The sequence below is a fragment of the Mangifera indica genome, chromosome 17 (genome assembly GCF_011075055.1).
Source record: "Mangifera indica cultivar Alphonso chromosome 17, CATAS_Mindica_2.1, whole genome shotgun sequence".
Taxonomy (NCBI): domain Eukaryota; kingdom Viridiplantae; phylum Streptophyta; class Magnoliopsida; order Sapindales; family Anacardiaceae; genus Mangifera; species Mangifera indica.
Window position 1 is genome coordinate 1,568,615 of NC_058153.1, and position 16,910 is coordinate 1,585,524.

Here is a 16,910-nt window from a genome sequence, read left to right on the forward strand (position 1 = left end):
CATAAAAATATCATAGGGTTAGATTCGAATTGAATTAATTTGAACTCGAATTCAAACTTGGTTCGAAAGAGTCTGAAACAAGTCAACCTTAGCAGAGTTCAGTCGAGCTTGAGCTATTCACCTGATTTTTTAATTAAAAATTTTGATACAAAACGATATTATTTTAATCAATATATATTAAAACGATTTCGTTTTAATAATAAAAAATGAATCAAACCGAATTCAAGCTTAGCTTTTACGAGTTTATCGAGTTCGAACTCGAACTTGAACTCAACTATACGGCTTGAATCCAACCCTATCTTATAGATAATATAACTTTTTTGTGATACTATGCATCAATTTTAACTTAAAATAAATACTATAAATTTGATTTGAATTCAAATTAGACCTTGATTGTAGGTTTTTAAGAGTAGGAGGGCTAACTAACAAAATACAATTATTCTTACTATTTATTGTTATTGTCCAAATAAGACTCGTTTCGAATTAATGTTCCCTTATTTAATTTTTAAAAAGTTATATTCTTACTCGTAATTCATTTTTATTAATAAATTTTGTTAAGAGAAAAAGATATGATTGTTATTTTGTATAGATTTTTTTCTTTTTCTTAATAACCAAAGACTCTTCTATTTTTTTTTTCTTCTTCATCTTTCTTCCCTTTATTTTTCTACATTTTCTTTTCAAAAGTTTGGAGATTATATTTGGAGTGTTAATGAAATTTTTAATGAGTTCGAGAAATTTGAAAAGAATTCATTTTAAAATTTTTTAATGTTATTTTATAATTTTAAAAATGATAATTATATTCTTAAATAACTAATTATGTTTTACGAATCTAATCATAAATATTATTAGTGATTGATATTTATATTAAATGTTAACGATGGTTTTAGTAAAAAAATTGACCAAACACAATTTATTAATAATAGGGGATGATGGGTAAAAATTTAACTTTTTGAAACTTAAATGTAAGAATTTGTCATTTTAGTAAATATTGGGTGGGACATAGTGCTTTAGCCAATATATAATGCAGGCCTCGCATGGAAACAAATGAAGAAACAGAGCAACCGTCTCACCAGAGAGAAAAATAAATAAACAGAGTGCACAATCCTTCTCATTACTTTTCATGTCTTTACCAAATGTATAATAAAAATAGTTGTAACTTGAAAGATAAATATTAAAATCAAACTGTGAAAACAAGAGAATAACAGAGACTCTGTTCCCAGATTTAACTACACAGAAGAACTTCCCTCAATAAACTATTCAAATTCATCCTTTTACTGAGAAAGAGAATTCATCATCAGTCAGTGGCCTTGAAGAGTAGCCATAATCGTCACTGTTGTAGGAAGAGTACTCATCAGTATCAACATTAGCATCTCTCTCGTTCAACTCCTGAATCTTTTCAGCAGCCTCTCTGAAATCCCACCTTCTCTCCGCGTTCCACTCACAGCAACACATCCCAATCTTCAGCAGCTTCAGCATCTCCCCTTCACCATTTCTTGTCCCTTTCATGTCTTTATCAAACACCTCCCCAGTCCACTCTTCTCTCACAACTGAGTTAACCCAGCTCAACAAGTCTGCATTGCTTCCTTTTCCTTGTTTCAGATAGTTAGCAGGGAACTTACCAGTTATTAATTCGAGTATCAGTATGCCAAGACTCCATACATCTGTCTTCCTTGTAATTCGGTCGCTTTGGTTGAACTCTGGGGACTTGTATGCTACCATGTGTAGCTGAGCATGCTCTTTTTTTATCACTGGAACTAGAGCATAGTCCGACAAAAGGGGTTCCAAGGTATGGTCCAGAAGGACATTTGAAGATTTTAGATGGCCATGAGGAAGAGGGACACTGGGAAACTCTCCGTATAGATATGCCAATCCCTTTGCCACCCCTTTGATGATCTTCAAGCGGGTTGGCCAGTCAAGTCCAGGCTGCCCAGGAGATCGTTGGCCTGAAATAATTTACAACTTAATCACTGAATTCTTCAAATCGGAAACAAAATTTGAGATGGCTAGCTAAGCTGCCTTTTGAAGTAAAATTTCTAGTTATGGATTATATATTACCATGGAGATGGCTAGCTAAGCTGCCATTTGGAGCAAAATCGGAAACAAGAAGCTTCTCTTCTTTTCTGTAGTAGAATGCGACGAGAGGCAGTAAATTATGATGTGACAAACTTCCAAGCTTTCTCATGTAGTCATGAAAGTCCTCCTTCCCAAGATTGCTCATTTGTCTGAATCTCTTAACAACCATGGCTGATCCACTCAGAAGAACAGCCTTGTATGATGAACCAAAGCTGCCACTGCCCAAAACCTCGGCAGAAGACTTGAGCAAGTCTTGCAAATCAAACCTCTCCCTGTCATTCCTTACGAAGTACAACTTGCCATTTTCACCGCCCATTTGATCTGATGAATATGGGGCCTCCTTTTCCCTCTGCCCCACATCATTTGCCCCGTATTTCTTAAAGGCTCTTGTCTCTTTGTTCTTTTTAAACTCACTGGGTGCTTTGGATCTTCTGCTACGCAAGAAAGAAATTCCAACAATGGTGGCTAATGCAACTACAACTCCAACTATCACCACAATGATCAAGATGGTTTTCTTATTTGATGATTTACATTCTTTCAATGGCTTTCCACATAAACCTTTGTTACCTGTTCCATTCAGAACAAATTATTATATTTTGACAGAATTAAACATTAGATCATAACAGATTATGGGATTAAGTTTTTTGTACATATCCATATGGTTAAAATAGGCATGAATATTGGGATTATGGGATAATTAAGGAAGAAAAGCTGAATAAAATTCATGGTTCCCATTCTGATTCAGAAATAAATAAGTAAAATTCTTACCTGTAAATGAAGAAGAATTGAATTTACTAAGGCTAGCTGGAATCTTTCCCTCTAATAGGTTGTTAGCCATGTTTAGAACAGTCAACTGTGAGGTATCTGGAAAATTTGGAATCTTGCCTGCAAATTGGTTGCCTTCAATGCTCAGCTCCACCAGTTTTTCCACTGCGAGAGATGTGGGAATTTTACCCATGAACTGGTTTCTTGCCAGATGAAGTTTCTTCAAATTATTCATCCCAGAAAATGCAACTTTAGGAATTTCACCAGAGAAGTTGTTGTACGATAAATGCAAGGCTTTCAAAGAAGTGAGCTTGTTGACATCAGGAATCGGGCCGTCGAAGTTATTATACATGAAACTTAAAGCTCGCAATGAAGTCAGCCGGGCAAGTGTGTCAATGGCGATAACACCGGTGAGGCTCATATTCTCTAGCCTGAGTCCAAAGACAGTCCCGTCAGAGCAGCGCAAGCCCGTCCATTTTGGGGTGTTGTTGCTGCATGGAGCTGTGGAGTTGACCCAGTCGTTGAGTGCAAAGTTATTAGACAGCGAGTTCTTGAAGCTGAGAAGGATTTCAGCGTCGCTGTCGCCGTCGCCCCATGACGGCACAGAAAGGCATGCCAGCACCAAACTGAAAACCCAGATGGATAGTTTTAGAGCCATCAGAATGAAGCATGCATAAAAACCCAGATGGAGAATAGTACTGAGAAGGTTTTGAAGGAATATGAGGGGAGATTAATGGAAGGAAAGGGACAAATTAACAATGGTGGACTGGTGAGATTGACAAAGTCCATCTAAGCGTGAGCTGGTGAGGCCGGCCATGGCAATAAGATATTTTGTTCTTGATTTATTGCCGCTTGTTTTTCATTTGTATCCATATAAATTTGATTATAAGTTGGCCAAAACACTTTTTCCCACCCAAGGTATAGTGAACCCCATTTCCACCCTCCAACTTTTAAAAATCCAAAAACCTACCCATAATTTGGAAAACTAACACTTACCCTCCAAAATTAAGTTAAGGTTAAGGGTAAAATCATCATTTAATAATAATATATAACATTTATATCATTTTACCCATTTAATTTAAAAAACTAATAATTTTTTTAAAATTAAGTTTTGAAAAGTGACATTTTTCTCCTACCTAGAGTTTCCAATTTCGTTGGTAAATTTCCAACCAACGATGGCCGATCTCTCTCCCTCCCAGTGTCGTCTCTATCTCTGGTGCTCAATATTGGATTGATGATGCTGAATTTGATGGAATCTAAACATCCAGATGAAGAATCGAAACTTTTTATCTGGATCTTCATCGTTCAGATGAAGTTGACTTTGTTTGTATGACAACGGTGGTCCAGATAAGGAGATTGCTCTCTTTTGGACTATTGTCATCGTCTAGACAAAGAGTTAAAACTCTTTGTTTGAATTTTATTTGAATTTCATTGAATCCAGATATCATTAGTCCGATATTGAACATCGGAGGGAGAGACAACACCGAGAGGGAGAGAGATTAGCCATGGTTAACCAGAAATTCATTAACGAAATTAGAAACCCTAGGCAGAGGAGAAAATATCACTTTTTAAAACTTAATTTTAAGAAAAATTATTAGTTTTTCAAATTAAGGGATTAAAATGATATAAAATTTAAATGTTATTATTAAATGATGATTTTATCCTTAATCCTAACTTAATTTTAGAGGGTAAGTATTAGTTTTCCAAATTATGGGTAGATATTTAAGTTTTTGAAAGTTAGAGGGTGCCAAGGGAGTTCACTATACCTTGGGTGGGAACAAGTCCCTCAACCTTATAAGTTTATTGTTGGCCCAACCCAGCTATTTAATGCCGAACGATGTGACCTGTGTCATTCTTTTGTATTTTATGTTAATGTCGCACTAACGGCAGAGCACGTAGTCATTAAACATTATTATAAAAAGGTTAAACGAAGAGGAAGACAAATTTGCACTTTTTAAGTTTTAGAAAGGCTAAATGACCATTTTGTATCCCAAGCTTGGTACAAATCTAATTTTTTATTCGTTAATTATTGAAATTTATTTATCTAACAAATTTTATTAGTTATTATCAAAAATAAAATTATTATTTGTTAAAATATTTAAAAAAACTAAAAATTTATCATATTTTTTTTATCATTTTCCAAGGTTTAAAAACTAATAAATTTTTATCCACTCAAAATTTAAAAAATTAATATTTTCTCTTAGGGTTTTTATTCTTCTCCAATGACAACTCCACCAACCGACAACATTGTTGTTAGACAATGCGACGAAGCGCCATCGCTTGGTAAAGTGACAAAGTGTCATCGCTTAGGAGCATGACAATGCCATTGCTTGACAGCCAGAGAATTGAAGCGTTGCCTCAGGAGCACGATGAAGCATCATTGCTTGGGGGTGCGACAAAGATTCGTTTTTGAACGAAGATGCCGATCCCAAGCGTCTTCCTATCTTCATATGGCTTCTTCCAATCTTCATTTGACATCTCTAGATCTTCATCGTCGTGGTCGCGCTTTGGTTGGTATAGAATTGTCGACTTTGGCTAGAGAAGAGAATGGGTGGGAAGCTTTGTTGTTTGTCGACAAAGTTGTCACCAGAGGAAGAAACAAAAACTTTAGGGGAAAATATTGATTTTTCAAACTTTGGGTGAAAAAAATTTTGTTAGATTTTTAAAATTTGGGGGGTGGGCGGGGAGAAAATGTGATAAATTTTTAGTTTTTTAAAAATATTTTAATAAACAATAATTTTATCCTTAATAGTACCAGTAAAATTTGATAGACAAGTGAGTATTTGGATTTTCGATAATTAATAGATGAAAAGTTGAGTTTACATCAAATCTTAGGTGGGAAATAGTCATTTGGCCTTTTAGAAAAATCAAATTCTCGGCCATAAATATGTTAAGTTTTTTTTTTGAAATAATAAAATATTATATATATATATTTAGTATATAATTTAGATATATAAATAATATATTATTATATAATTAAATATCATTTAATCATATAATAACATATAATTTGTATATTCAAATTATATAAATAAAATGTGCATATATAATATTACTATGAAATATTTAGACTTTTAAAAAGAATCAAAACTATAACTAACATTAAAATGTTATATTTGTGGTAAATTTTCAAGAATGTAATTATTATTTTTAAAATTATTAAACGGTATTATTGAAATTTCAAAATTTTAAATGCACTCGTAAACATTTTTCAAATATATAAAATCTGTTTTAAAATTTTCATTAATACTCTTGGTATTTTAAAAATCAAAGTTTATCTCTTAAAAATTTGAAAAAAAAAATAATAGAGAGAAAAAATAAAAAATTTATATAAAATAACTTTTTTATTTTTTATTTAATGAAATACATTTAGGATAATAGATTATAGACGAGAGCTTTATTTTTTTAATCTTAAAAAAAGGGGATTTATCATTTCAAATTTGGGAGAAAAATACTCTTTTGGGCCTTATGAAAACAGCAAAGAATGTTTTCTTGTTTCCTAGATCCAACTGTTGAGGGAGCGCATAAGAGGCCATGGTGATGGCCTTTCTAATTGACATCCCACTTGAGAGTTTTCCTTTTTTTTTTTTTTTTTTCTGTCATTAATAAAGAGAGTATAATAATCAAATTCATAACTAATATATCAGATAAATTAAAGTTTTATACGAGAGATCTCTAGTCCAAAAAAACCTAACTCAAATATTGGAACTAGTTCATTTATTTCAATTACACCCCCAAATAATATCTAATTATAACTACATCGGTTAAAAAATATGTCAAAAGACTTATTCCCACCAAAGGTTTTTAGTATATTATCAAAGTGATACTTACTAGTTTTCAAAAATCTAAATATCCACGTATTATTCAACTTATTCCACCCAAGTTTTTTAGTCTATTAAAAACATTATTTAACTAATAATATTAAAAAAATTATTCTCTTTTCCCACGTTAGTTTTGAGAAAGTGGGATTGATGTCGGCTTAGTCTCGAGCAAAGAAAGTAGCTAAAGACAAACAAGTTTGATCATTAGAAGAGGTGTGTAGACCATTGTGGGTGAAACAAAATTTTTAAAAAATTCAAGGGTTGGCTACAATAAAAGGAAAACTGAAAGAAATGAAACCCTAGAGCTAGGGGGGAAAAATCACTTTCAAAATTGAAAAATATAAAATTAGAAAAAAATTGTCAGTTTTTAAAATAAAAATGGGAAAAGAGGTTAAAATTTTATTTATTTAATATAACTGATTAAATAACATTTTTATCCTTGTAAATAACAAAAAATTTTAATAGAAGTTAGATGATAGGTGAGTATTTGGATTTTTAAAAATTAACAAGTATCACTTTAGCAATAGATTGAACATTGAGTGAGAATAAGTCTTTTGGCCTAAAAAGTATAATTGATTGCGCAAGATTCAATTTGAGTTATATGAGATCAAATCGCAATTAAGATCATACGAGTTAAGTTTTAGTTTAAATCAAGAATTAAGCTTATTTTTATAAATGAGCTTATTTGAAGATTTGAGTTTAAGTTTTATTTGGATACAGTCGAAAATCAAATTATTTTCAAACTAAGTTTAATACAAATCAAGCTAAATTTAAGTCATAATTTATTCAATTAGTTGATATTGAATTGAGCCTTTTAGATTCGAATCAATTTTTAAATAACAATATCCAGATAACTCTTGTTTAAACTCGGTTTGAGTCAAAGCCAGCAATTGACATCTCCCATCCAGTCCGGTTCTTTAATTCACCCTCAGTTTATGCACATTACATCGAGAAACGAATATGGGATTAACGTGTCCAGCTGAAAGCTCTCCCCTCCAGTCTAGCTCCTTTATTCTTCTTCTTCACTTGAAACCTCTGGTACAAGTAACGAGCCAATTATTAAGATAACTCACGGGATAAAGCAACCTCAACTTGCCTTTTCTCTATCTTTCTTCTTTAGAAAATACACACACCATATATATATATATATATGCATGCTTTCGGTCCAACTACCAGTCAATGCACCATTCTGATTAGTTCAGGACACACTTGGTATTGTTCATTATCAGAACAAGTGCTTACAAATTAAAGCATATCACCTTTGCTGAAATCACAAGCAACATTTCTTTACTTAACAACAGGCAGAAAGTTTTTCTGCATCACAGATTGCTTGACCCCCTCATGATCTTATATTTGCTTTCAGCAATTTACACTATAAAGATGCACTTAGTTTCCCCTTGTCGACAGCAACAGCAACCCACATGGATTTCCATGGCCAAGTCTCTGAACCAAACCAACTGGCCAATGTTAATCTCCCATTACTTCTTCAACCTTCATACGCCAGATCAAAATCCTTGCTCTTTGATGAGCTTCGAAGCTTTCGAATCAGTCTCAAATGGTGCGCATTAGACCACTCTTCAGGCTTTGGCAAATTCATTTCTTATCTTACATTCATATTTTTCACCATTGTTGTCCCTCTCCTTTGTTGCTTCGCCATTAAAGTCCCATCTTCCGCTGCAGCCGACGACCCCATTTCTTTCAACAAGTTGGTTCAATTTCCCGAGTCGGGTTTAGCCCTTTTAGGCTTCTTTACACTTTCCAGGTTCTTTAGTAAATATGGCCTGCGCCAACTCTTGTTTCTTGATGGTCTACAAGATGATTCATTGTTTGTTAGACGTGGATACACCCGCGAGCTTGATAAGTCCTTTCGCTATCTTGCCTGCATACTTCTCCCATCTTTTTTCGTTGAACTTGCCCACAAAATTATCTTCTTTTCCACAGTGAAAGTAACATTGCCTTATATCAGTTCTGGTGTTCCATTGAATTCGATTATGTTTGTGCTGGTGTTAACATCTTGGGTTTATCGAACTGGGGTGTTCTTGTTGGTATGCGTGCTGTTTCGTTCAACTTGTGAACTTCAGATATTGAGGTTTGAGGGATTCCACAAGACGTTTGAGGGATGTGAATCAGACGCTGGAGTTATTTTCAAGGAGCATGCAAGGATCAGGAAACAGTTATCAGCCACCAGCCATAGATATCGCTTCTTCATCATTGCTTCTCTAGTTGTCATTACTGTCAGTCAACTGGGAGCTTTGCTGCTAGTCTTGGCCACCAAGTCTGACAAGAGTTTCTTCAATTCTGGTGATCTTGTGGTAAGTATAAACCCTAACAATGGCTTTGAAAGTATTACAGTCTTCTTATTTCTTAGAGATTGATGGTTGATTGATGTGCTTGAAGGTATGTTCAGCTGTAGAACTAAGTGGGTTCTTGCTGTGTTTATTGGGGGCTGCGAGAATCACTCATAGAGCCCAAGGGATAGCGGCCATTGGAAGCAGATGGCATATGGCGGTGACATGTGCTTCAGCTGGATCAGACAGCTGGAAAGAACAGGCTGATTGCAGAGATGTTGATTCCGATTCCTCTGACATTTTCATCACTGTTTCCTCGCAAGATCGATATTCCTCCTTCCAAACTAGGCAAGCTTTAGGTGTGTGTTGTGGCTATATATGTTTCAATTTTACTAACAATTTCAATGTGAATGATTATGATTTAGGTACTTAATATTATTTGTATATGTTGTACACAGTGGCATATCTGCAGCACAACAATGGAGGGATTACGCTCTTTGGATTTGCACTGGATCGTGGATTGCTTCATACACTCTTTGCATTTGAGTTCTCTCTTGTGTTGTGGATACTTAGTAAGGTGGTTGTCTTGTCTTGACTTACCCATGCTCCACTCATTGTTTACCGGAAGACACATTCAAATATATTATGTATCCCATTTAGAGAAGTTAGTTTCGTATTCAAATAATGTCGTCTTATTATTAATTAATATTTTATCTTTAATTAAACTCGGTGATACATCATTTAAATTCTTAATTAACTATTCATAATTTAGAGTAGAAAATGCAATTATGTAATAGAATAGAAGTAAGATGAGGTGAATTTGGGATCAATTTTTCATAAGCTATTATGGTCTTATTTTTAAAGACTGGGCAACAAACTGACTCCATGGCCCAATGGATAAGGCGCTGGTCTACGGAACCAGAGATTCTGGGTTCGATCCCCAGTGGAGTCGTTTAATCACTTTCATTTTAGTTTTGAGTTTATATATGTTTTGTTCAAGTTTATGCCGAGAGCGCCAAAGACAATGAAAATACTAAGATCATGTTTGTGCAGAATAACTTTTAGCTATCAACTTGCAAAATTATCCCTTTCCCACAAAATTTGGCATCGTAGATTCCAAAAGTTAATTGGCAAGACAGATTTACACTAATTCTTCACCAACAAACTATTAACGTTCTTGGACATGATCCGAGACCTTGCTGAGCGTGTTCACGATTTCTCTAAGACATGCAATGAGCTTATCCCCTTGGCTTCTTATAACTTCAGATGGGAAATACTGATCATGATTCTCATCTACATCACCGCAATCAGCATTCTCCCTAACTATTGCAAGGATCAATTCAGCATTTTCATGCAGTTTCACCACCTTCATTTGCTCCGTTTCCTTTATTGAACTTATGGTCTTTCCTTCCACACCACATTTCTCAGACCTCTTGTCAGCCTGGCCCTTCTGGGAATTTTCTTCTATGAGACTATTGCAAAGCCTTTTTTCCGTATAGTTCCTTCTACGCTTTTCTTGAAAGTGGCTTTTGTTATTCATTTCTTCATCACAATGTTTCACAGGCACTGAGTTCCGTTTTTGCTTCTTTGACCCTATTAATACCAAATATTAGAAATTCAGCGCGTAATAACTTCTGAAACAACAAGTTCTGACAAAATGTTGTTAAGCACATTCATATTTTACAGATTAAGACACAAAACTTTACCAGTAACGAGATTAAACAGGGAAAGAGGAAAGATGCATGCTATCAAAGGCAATTACTAGATCAAACTCTTGAATCAAATAATAACTGCTATGCTAAAGAGCAAAGATGAAAACACTTACAACAGACTCAATTCAGATACCAGTATGTGCAAGGCAAAAAGCTCCTAAATCCCCACATCTACCAACTTAGAGATTATGGAAATTAGGAAAAAGTACTAATAAAAGGTAACATCAAAGAAAGAACAGAAAGTACAAACTAATGAAAACAAATTGGGCACTTTTATGTTTCTTCAGAGTTTGGAGATTTATCATTCCTCGTCATTCATCATACTTGGGAAGCAGCAATCTCCTAATTAGTCAATATCCAACAAAATAACATTTTGTGCCCTTTTGGAGATGTTATTTCTGACTGGGGGTTCTGATTTTGTAACTATATGCCTAGGTTGAAAATCAGGCAAATTGAGTTTTCTGTACTGAGATACATAAATCAGCTAGAGAACAGCATTCTTTTTATCTCTATATGGACAGTTGTTCACTGCACAGAATATCCTCCAAGCCCTTTTAATAAAATAAAGTTCAATCTGTTTTTTTATGAACAAAAAGAAAAAACTGACAAAGAGGGGCATCACTAATCATGTTCTGAACCATATTTATATTTCTGGACATAGGAAATATAGAAAACAAAAGATAACTACAGCAAGTTAGCAACTGAATGGCATAAATTGATGAATCTTCATTGCAAGCAATTTAATTAGCCTCGTCGATTATTCAAAATGCACTAGCCAAGATAGGTTCCAGTTAACTAGAAGGAGAAAAAGGACTATTAAATTGAAAGAAAATCCCTTAGCAGATGCTTTCGTGACAAGGTACAGTAACAAGAATGGAAAACAAGGAACATTAAACGTAAATATTCAATTCAATAATTTGTCACAAAGCCATAGATAGGTGTATGATTGTTGGTGAGGGATAAAATTACTGGAAACAAGAAAGGGGCCTACATATTTGAGGGCCAAAGCATGCTTTATCCATGATAATGTTTCATACTATCCTAGACAGATTTTGGACAATATTAGTGGAAAACAAATCCCCCATCATCATCATCATCATCATCAATATATTCAATTGCATTAGTCAAGAATCCATAGAAACTACTTCACCATCAAACCTTCAAAAGGATGTAACATGGCAATTCACTAAATTTTCAGCATTGCATTATTCAAATCCATATCCAATGCAAACGATCCAATGGACATCAGCAGGCAAAATAATAAAACAAAAAGAAATAGCATACCCAGTTGAGGAATTAATTCAGTTAACTCAAGATGAGCATCTGGGTCACTATCTGGGCCGGTGTCAGATTGATCTTGCTTTGCCCTAACAAGATTATCAGTGGCATTAAAAAGTTCACGATCAAAATTGGGAGGAAATTTTTGACCTTGAGAATTGGTCCTAGTTCTTGAGCGCATGAACCTGTTGTATTCAGCAACCAAGGAATCCCACTTCCTCCTGCATTGATTTGAAGAACGTGGAACATCCAAAGCAGTGCAATTTTCAGAAATTATTTTCCATTTCTGATAGCTTGACAGAGCCTTCAAACAATCGGCTTCCACAGCAGCAATCTCGTTCACAAGAATCAACGCTTCCTTCAAGGTCCATTCTGGAGCTACCTGAGATCGCATGCACCTAGACCCCGTACCGGCCTGCACAGTAATAAACCCAAATCAATAACTCACATTTTCAGAAACCTAAACCCGAATTAGAAACAACCAAACTCTTACCATTGCATTGAATTGATGCAACAGAATTTGTTCATCATCATTTAACTTTCCCAATTCCAAACCAACTGTAAAATGGGCTGAGGCCTATCTAAGCCCATACTTTACCAATGAAATGAATATGTCCTCATGTATAATTTTGTAATTGTTAGGAGTGCAACCAATGGAACCTAAATGAACATAAATATGCTCGCTTACTGGATCAAATTCAATTTCAATTAAATGTAATTTGATTTCAATCATGGTATTGGATATTATTCCATTGGTTGTGATTAAACCCTTACCTGTAGTCTCTAATAATGGAGGGGATTTCATTTATAAGAAGAATCTTTTTCAGTGATATTTTAAGTTTAAATATTTAATTTATCTAATATAATAATTATTAAATTGATTATTAAATCTAAAATTTTATATATTTAGTATAACTGATTTAATTTGAACTTGAGATAGTCCAACTCAAATGGTTTTCCCATCACCAAGCAAAAAGGAAAAATGAAAATTATGGACAAGGGTAATCGAAAAAGTTAGAAGAGGGCTTTAGAGTGCAAATTTTTTTCTAAGGGGGGTTAAATAATTTTAAAAGAAAGACAAGGGAACTTGGCCGAAAAATAAAATGTCAAAAACAGAACTAACTTGATGAATAAGTCAGGCTCGCAAACAAAAGAAGGAAAGGGAAAGAGGAGTGGAAGTTGGAAATCATAGTTATCGAAAAATATAGGGTTTCAGTCGAAGCTATGGATCTGAAGATGAATGATTTGAATCAACCACACTCCATGGGAACTACCATCATTGGTGTCACTTACAACGGCGGCGTTGTTCTCGGAGCCGATTCTCGTACTAGCACTGGTACCTATTATTCCACTCACTTTTCTTTTCAATTTAATACTATTAATCCATTCTTAATTTCAGATATAATTTCGATTTCTATTGTATTGTATTTCGTAGGCATGTATGTTGCTAACCGTGCATCCGACAAAATCACGCAGCTCACTGATAATGTCTACATCTGCCGCTCTGGATCGGTATTCTTCTTTCAAATCTAACCCTAACCCCAGCTCCTATCAAGTAGTTATATGTATTTAATTTGCTCTTTCTTGCAGGCTGCAGATTCTCAGACTGTCTCCGACTATGTGCGCTACTTCCTTCATCAGCATACGTTAGTTCATTCTTTTCCTTTTTTGGTTCTCTCTGACTGATACCATGTCAATCAGGTTTTTCTAACTTATTAGGTATTTTTTAATTACATTTATGTACAGGATACAGCTTGGGCAGCCTGCAACTGTTAAAGTTGCTGCCAGCCTCGTCAGGCTACTATCTTATAACAACAAGGTTTGTTTTTTTCCCCACTCTGTCTTACTTTCTTATCTTGTGATGAAACGAGACAGGAAAACAAAAAGTTAATAATGGGGTGCTTATGTTTATTTAGTTAATTTTAAAAGAATCTTCCTTGTATTTAACTGATTTATCACAAGTGATAACGCTGGTGTTGCCAAAGAAAATGATATATAATTCTTAAATTTGAATAAACTAGTTTTAAAATCTTGTACATAATAATTATGGTTTGATTAATGTGGATGTTATTCACGTCACAATACCCACTGAACCTTGTTTCAGATCTTCAAATAGTGTAACAATGATTTGCTTGGTTCTTATTCTTCTTCTTTTTTTCAGTCTTATGTCTAGAGAAATAGATAATAGGCAGGATCCATTATTAGTTTGATCACTAAAATTTATTGTTTTATTCTTAGATGATATAATCCCTGTTACTCTTTTGAGAAAATGAAAATTTTACTTTTCATGTCACCAAATGTTGAGGTATCTGAACTTCACTTTAGGCTCATCTTATCCATTATTATCTGGACTTGACAGAACATGCTACAAACTGGCATTATTGTTGGTGGGTGGGACAAGTATGAAGGTGGTAAGATATATGGAGTTCCTCTTGGTGGAACAATAATTGAGCAGCCTTTTGCCATTGGAGGTAAGCTATTTCTTTGGTTGATTAAGAATTCTCTTTAGGAATCACTATAATATGTGGACAGACATCAGAATTGTAATTTGATGTAGACGCGTTTCATTAGACATGGAAACTATCACAATTTTTAGACCTGAGAATACTACTATATATGTGTCTGTGATCTTTGTGAATGTTTGATGCAATTTTCTAATGATCTCTTATCTGCTTTTCTTTAAAACTTTGATTTGTAGAACTGTTTTTCATTATTATGGCACTCAACTGCTTATGTTTAGAGGCTGCAAATCATTTTAAAGAAAAAATTATGTATAAGTATTTTATTTTAGTCAGTTTGGACACAAGTTCTAGTAATTGGATAAAGTCAGCATTCACTTCCACTTAATTTGTCAAGTTGCAGAAAACAGCTTATTATATCTGCTCATGTATTTCTGAACATTTAAATTGGTCCAGGCTTGATGTTTGTGTTGTATATTTAGGTTTTGTTAACATCTGTAGTAATAATGTATGGACTAGGTCTGAAGTCCTATGTGCAATATTGTGGTTTCTGTGCTCGAATTGGATGTAGCTTGTATATCAATGGCTTTCCTTGTGATGTTTCTCAATCAACATTTAGCATTCATGTGGTTAATAGATTTTTCTAATTGACTTTGTAATGTTTGATTCTTAAGAACTTGCTATTCCTCCAGTTTTTATTGATTAATGTGTTTATTATTATTTTTTCTACCTGATTTTGAAGTTTTTTTATGTTTATTTGTATAATTTTAGTAAGTTTTGTTATAATATCAGCTTCACTTGTCATCATTTATCCAACAACAGAAGCTCTTTTGGGTCTATTTATTTTTGTAGAGCACTATTTTTGGATGGCTTGATATTTCATTAAAATTATATAGCTGGCTCTAATTTAATATTATGTGTACATGTTAGGATCTGGCTCAAGTTACTTATATGGGTTTTTTGATCAAGCATGGAGAGAAGGAATGACCAGGGAGGAAGCCGAGGTATGTAGATTAGATCATGGTTTTAGCAAAACCTCAAATAAATGATTTTCTTTAAACATAGTTTATGAGCGATCAATAAGTTGTTGAGATTAACCTCCCATCAAGTTTACCCTGTCAGCAACTTAATGTACTTGTGGGTTTGATCTAGAGAAAATTCATTGTTAGAAGGTCTTATTGGTATGAGACTTTTGATTATTGAGTTAGTTGTTTATATTTCCCTTTACTAGAAAATGTTGGTATTTATGTGTCTTAGGCAAGCAGAATTCAAAAACGAAGTAGATGTCTGGTTGAAATTTTATATTGAGGGGCGTTTGGTTTGGGTAATGTTTTATTACCAAAATAGAAAGATTATCTTGAAGATAGATTACTTAGAAGATTACTGGGTATAAATGATTGTTATATTTGATAAAATTTGATAGGTATAAATAATTATTGTGTTTGGTTAAAGGTAATAAAAGATTACTAATAAATTATTTTACTTAAATACCCTTAAATATAATTATTTTTAAATATTTTTTTATATTATTTATCATATTAATTAAAAATAAATTTATTTTTGTCTCAAAAAATTAATAAATAATAATATAATTATACTAAAATAAAGATTATCTTGGTAATCTTTAAATACCTAAGATGAAGGTGGTAATCAGATTACCACCTATATTACCTGTCACGTCAGCATTGGTAATAGAAAATTACTATAATATTTTATTACTAATAAACCAAACAAAGGAATAAAAGATAGATTACTCAAGGTAATCTTAAAAACCTGAAACCAAACGACCTCTGAGAGTTTTATTGCTAACTTTTTTGCTATTCTTTTCAGCAATTAGTGGTGAAGGCAGTTTCCCTGGCCATTGCTCGAGATGGTGCTAGCGGGGGTGTCGTCCGCACTGTCACTGTAAGATCTCTGTCACTGGGTGACTATGCAATCTGCAGATGTGTTGTCTGCAACTAGAAAACAATTATTGGTAGGCTAATGCATGGTTGGTATTTTTACAGATCAACTCCGAGGGAGTGACGAGAAAGTTCTACCCTGGAGACAAGCTTCCTCTATGGCATGAGGAGTTGGAGCCTCAGAATTCATTATTGGACATACTGAACAATCCTGGTCCTGAGCCAATGAACATATGAAGAAGAAGAAGAGGAAATTGCCATTTTAAAACTTGTTATGTTGGAAAATTATTTATTTATCAGCTGAGCTGGATATTCGCATTTTTTTTTTAAATTAAAAGATATTTAGCTGCAATGGTTTCCATGATATTGTTTTCCCTTTCGCTAAGCTCACGGTACAATGGGTGTTATTTTTAGGCCATCGTTAAAGAAGCATCCACTGTTGCTGTAGATCAATTATGTTGCTCCCTTGCAAGGAGGTTTGGTTTTAAGAATATTTTATTATTATAATTGAAAGAGTATCCTGAAGATGAATTATTTGAAATATTATTAAGTGTAATTTATTATTATACTTAATAAAATTTGATAAAAATTGATAAGTATAAATTATTATTAT

At 33.7% G+C, this 16,910-nt stretch overlaps 4 protein-coding genes and 1 non-coding gene across 5 annotated transcripts; 3 read left to right on the plus strand and 2 right to left on the minus strand.

Annotated features, from left to right (window-relative positions):
* Positions 1–1,114: 1,114 nt before the first annotated feature.
* On the minus strand, positions 1,115–3,647 carry LOC123200689 (probable LRR receptor-like serine/threonine-protein kinase At4g31250). The gene is made up of 3 exons (XM_044616021.1): positions 2,842–3,647; positions 2,056–2,640; positions 1,115–1,943 (listed from the first exon to the last, which is right to left on the minus strand). The coding sequence occupies exons 1-3, from the start codon at positions 3,494–3,496 to the stop codon at positions 1,264–1,266; spliced, it is 1,920 nt and encodes a 639-aa protein (XP_044471956.1). The 5' UTR covers positions 3,497–3,647; the 3' UTR covers positions 1,115–1,263.
* A 4,372-nt stretch (positions 3,648–8,019) lies between these two features.
* LOC123201022 lies at positions 8,020–9,777 on the plus strand. The gene is made up of 3 exons (XM_044616467.1): positions 8,020–8,971; positions 9,057–9,306; positions 9,406–9,777. The coding sequence occupies exons 1-3, from the start codon at positions 8,081–8,083 to the stop codon at positions 9,540–9,542; spliced, it is 1,278 nt and encodes a 425-aa protein (XP_044472402.1). The 5' UTR covers positions 8,020–8,080; the 3' UTR covers positions 9,543–9,777.
* Positions 9,778–9,826: 49 nt separating this feature from the next.
* TRNAR-ACG lies at positions 9,827–9,899 on the plus strand. Its single transcript has one exon. It is a non-coding gene; the product is annotated as a tRNA-Arg (tRNA).
* A 92-nt stretch (positions 9,900–9,991) lies between these two features.
* LOC123200780 lies at positions 9,992–12,584 on the minus strand. The gene is made up of 3 exons (XM_044616158.1): positions 12,431–12,584; positions 11,944–12,352; positions 9,992–10,540 (listed from the first exon to the last, which is right to left on the minus strand). Exons 1-3 carry the CDS (start codon positions 12,431–12,433, stop codon positions 10,116–10,118), a joined length of 837 nt encoding a protein of 278 aa, XP_044472093.1. The 5' UTR covers positions 12,434–12,584; the 3' UTR covers positions 9,992–10,115.
* Positions 12,585–13,051: 467 nt separating this feature from the next.
* LOC123200781 (proteasome subunit beta type-6) lies at positions 13,052–16,840 on the plus strand. The gene is made up of 8 exons (XM_044616159.1): positions 13,052–13,273; positions 13,373–13,449; positions 13,528–13,583; positions 13,684–13,756; positions 14,297–14,408; positions 15,327–15,400; positions 16,227–16,301; positions 16,403–16,840. The coding sequence occupies exons 1-8, from the start codon at positions 13,162–13,164 to the stop codon at positions 16,532–16,534; spliced, it is 711 nt and encodes a 236-aa protein (XP_044472094.1). The 5' UTR covers positions 13,052–13,161; the 3' UTR covers positions 16,535–16,840.
* The last annotated feature ends 70 nt before the right edge of the window (positions 16,841–16,910 follow it).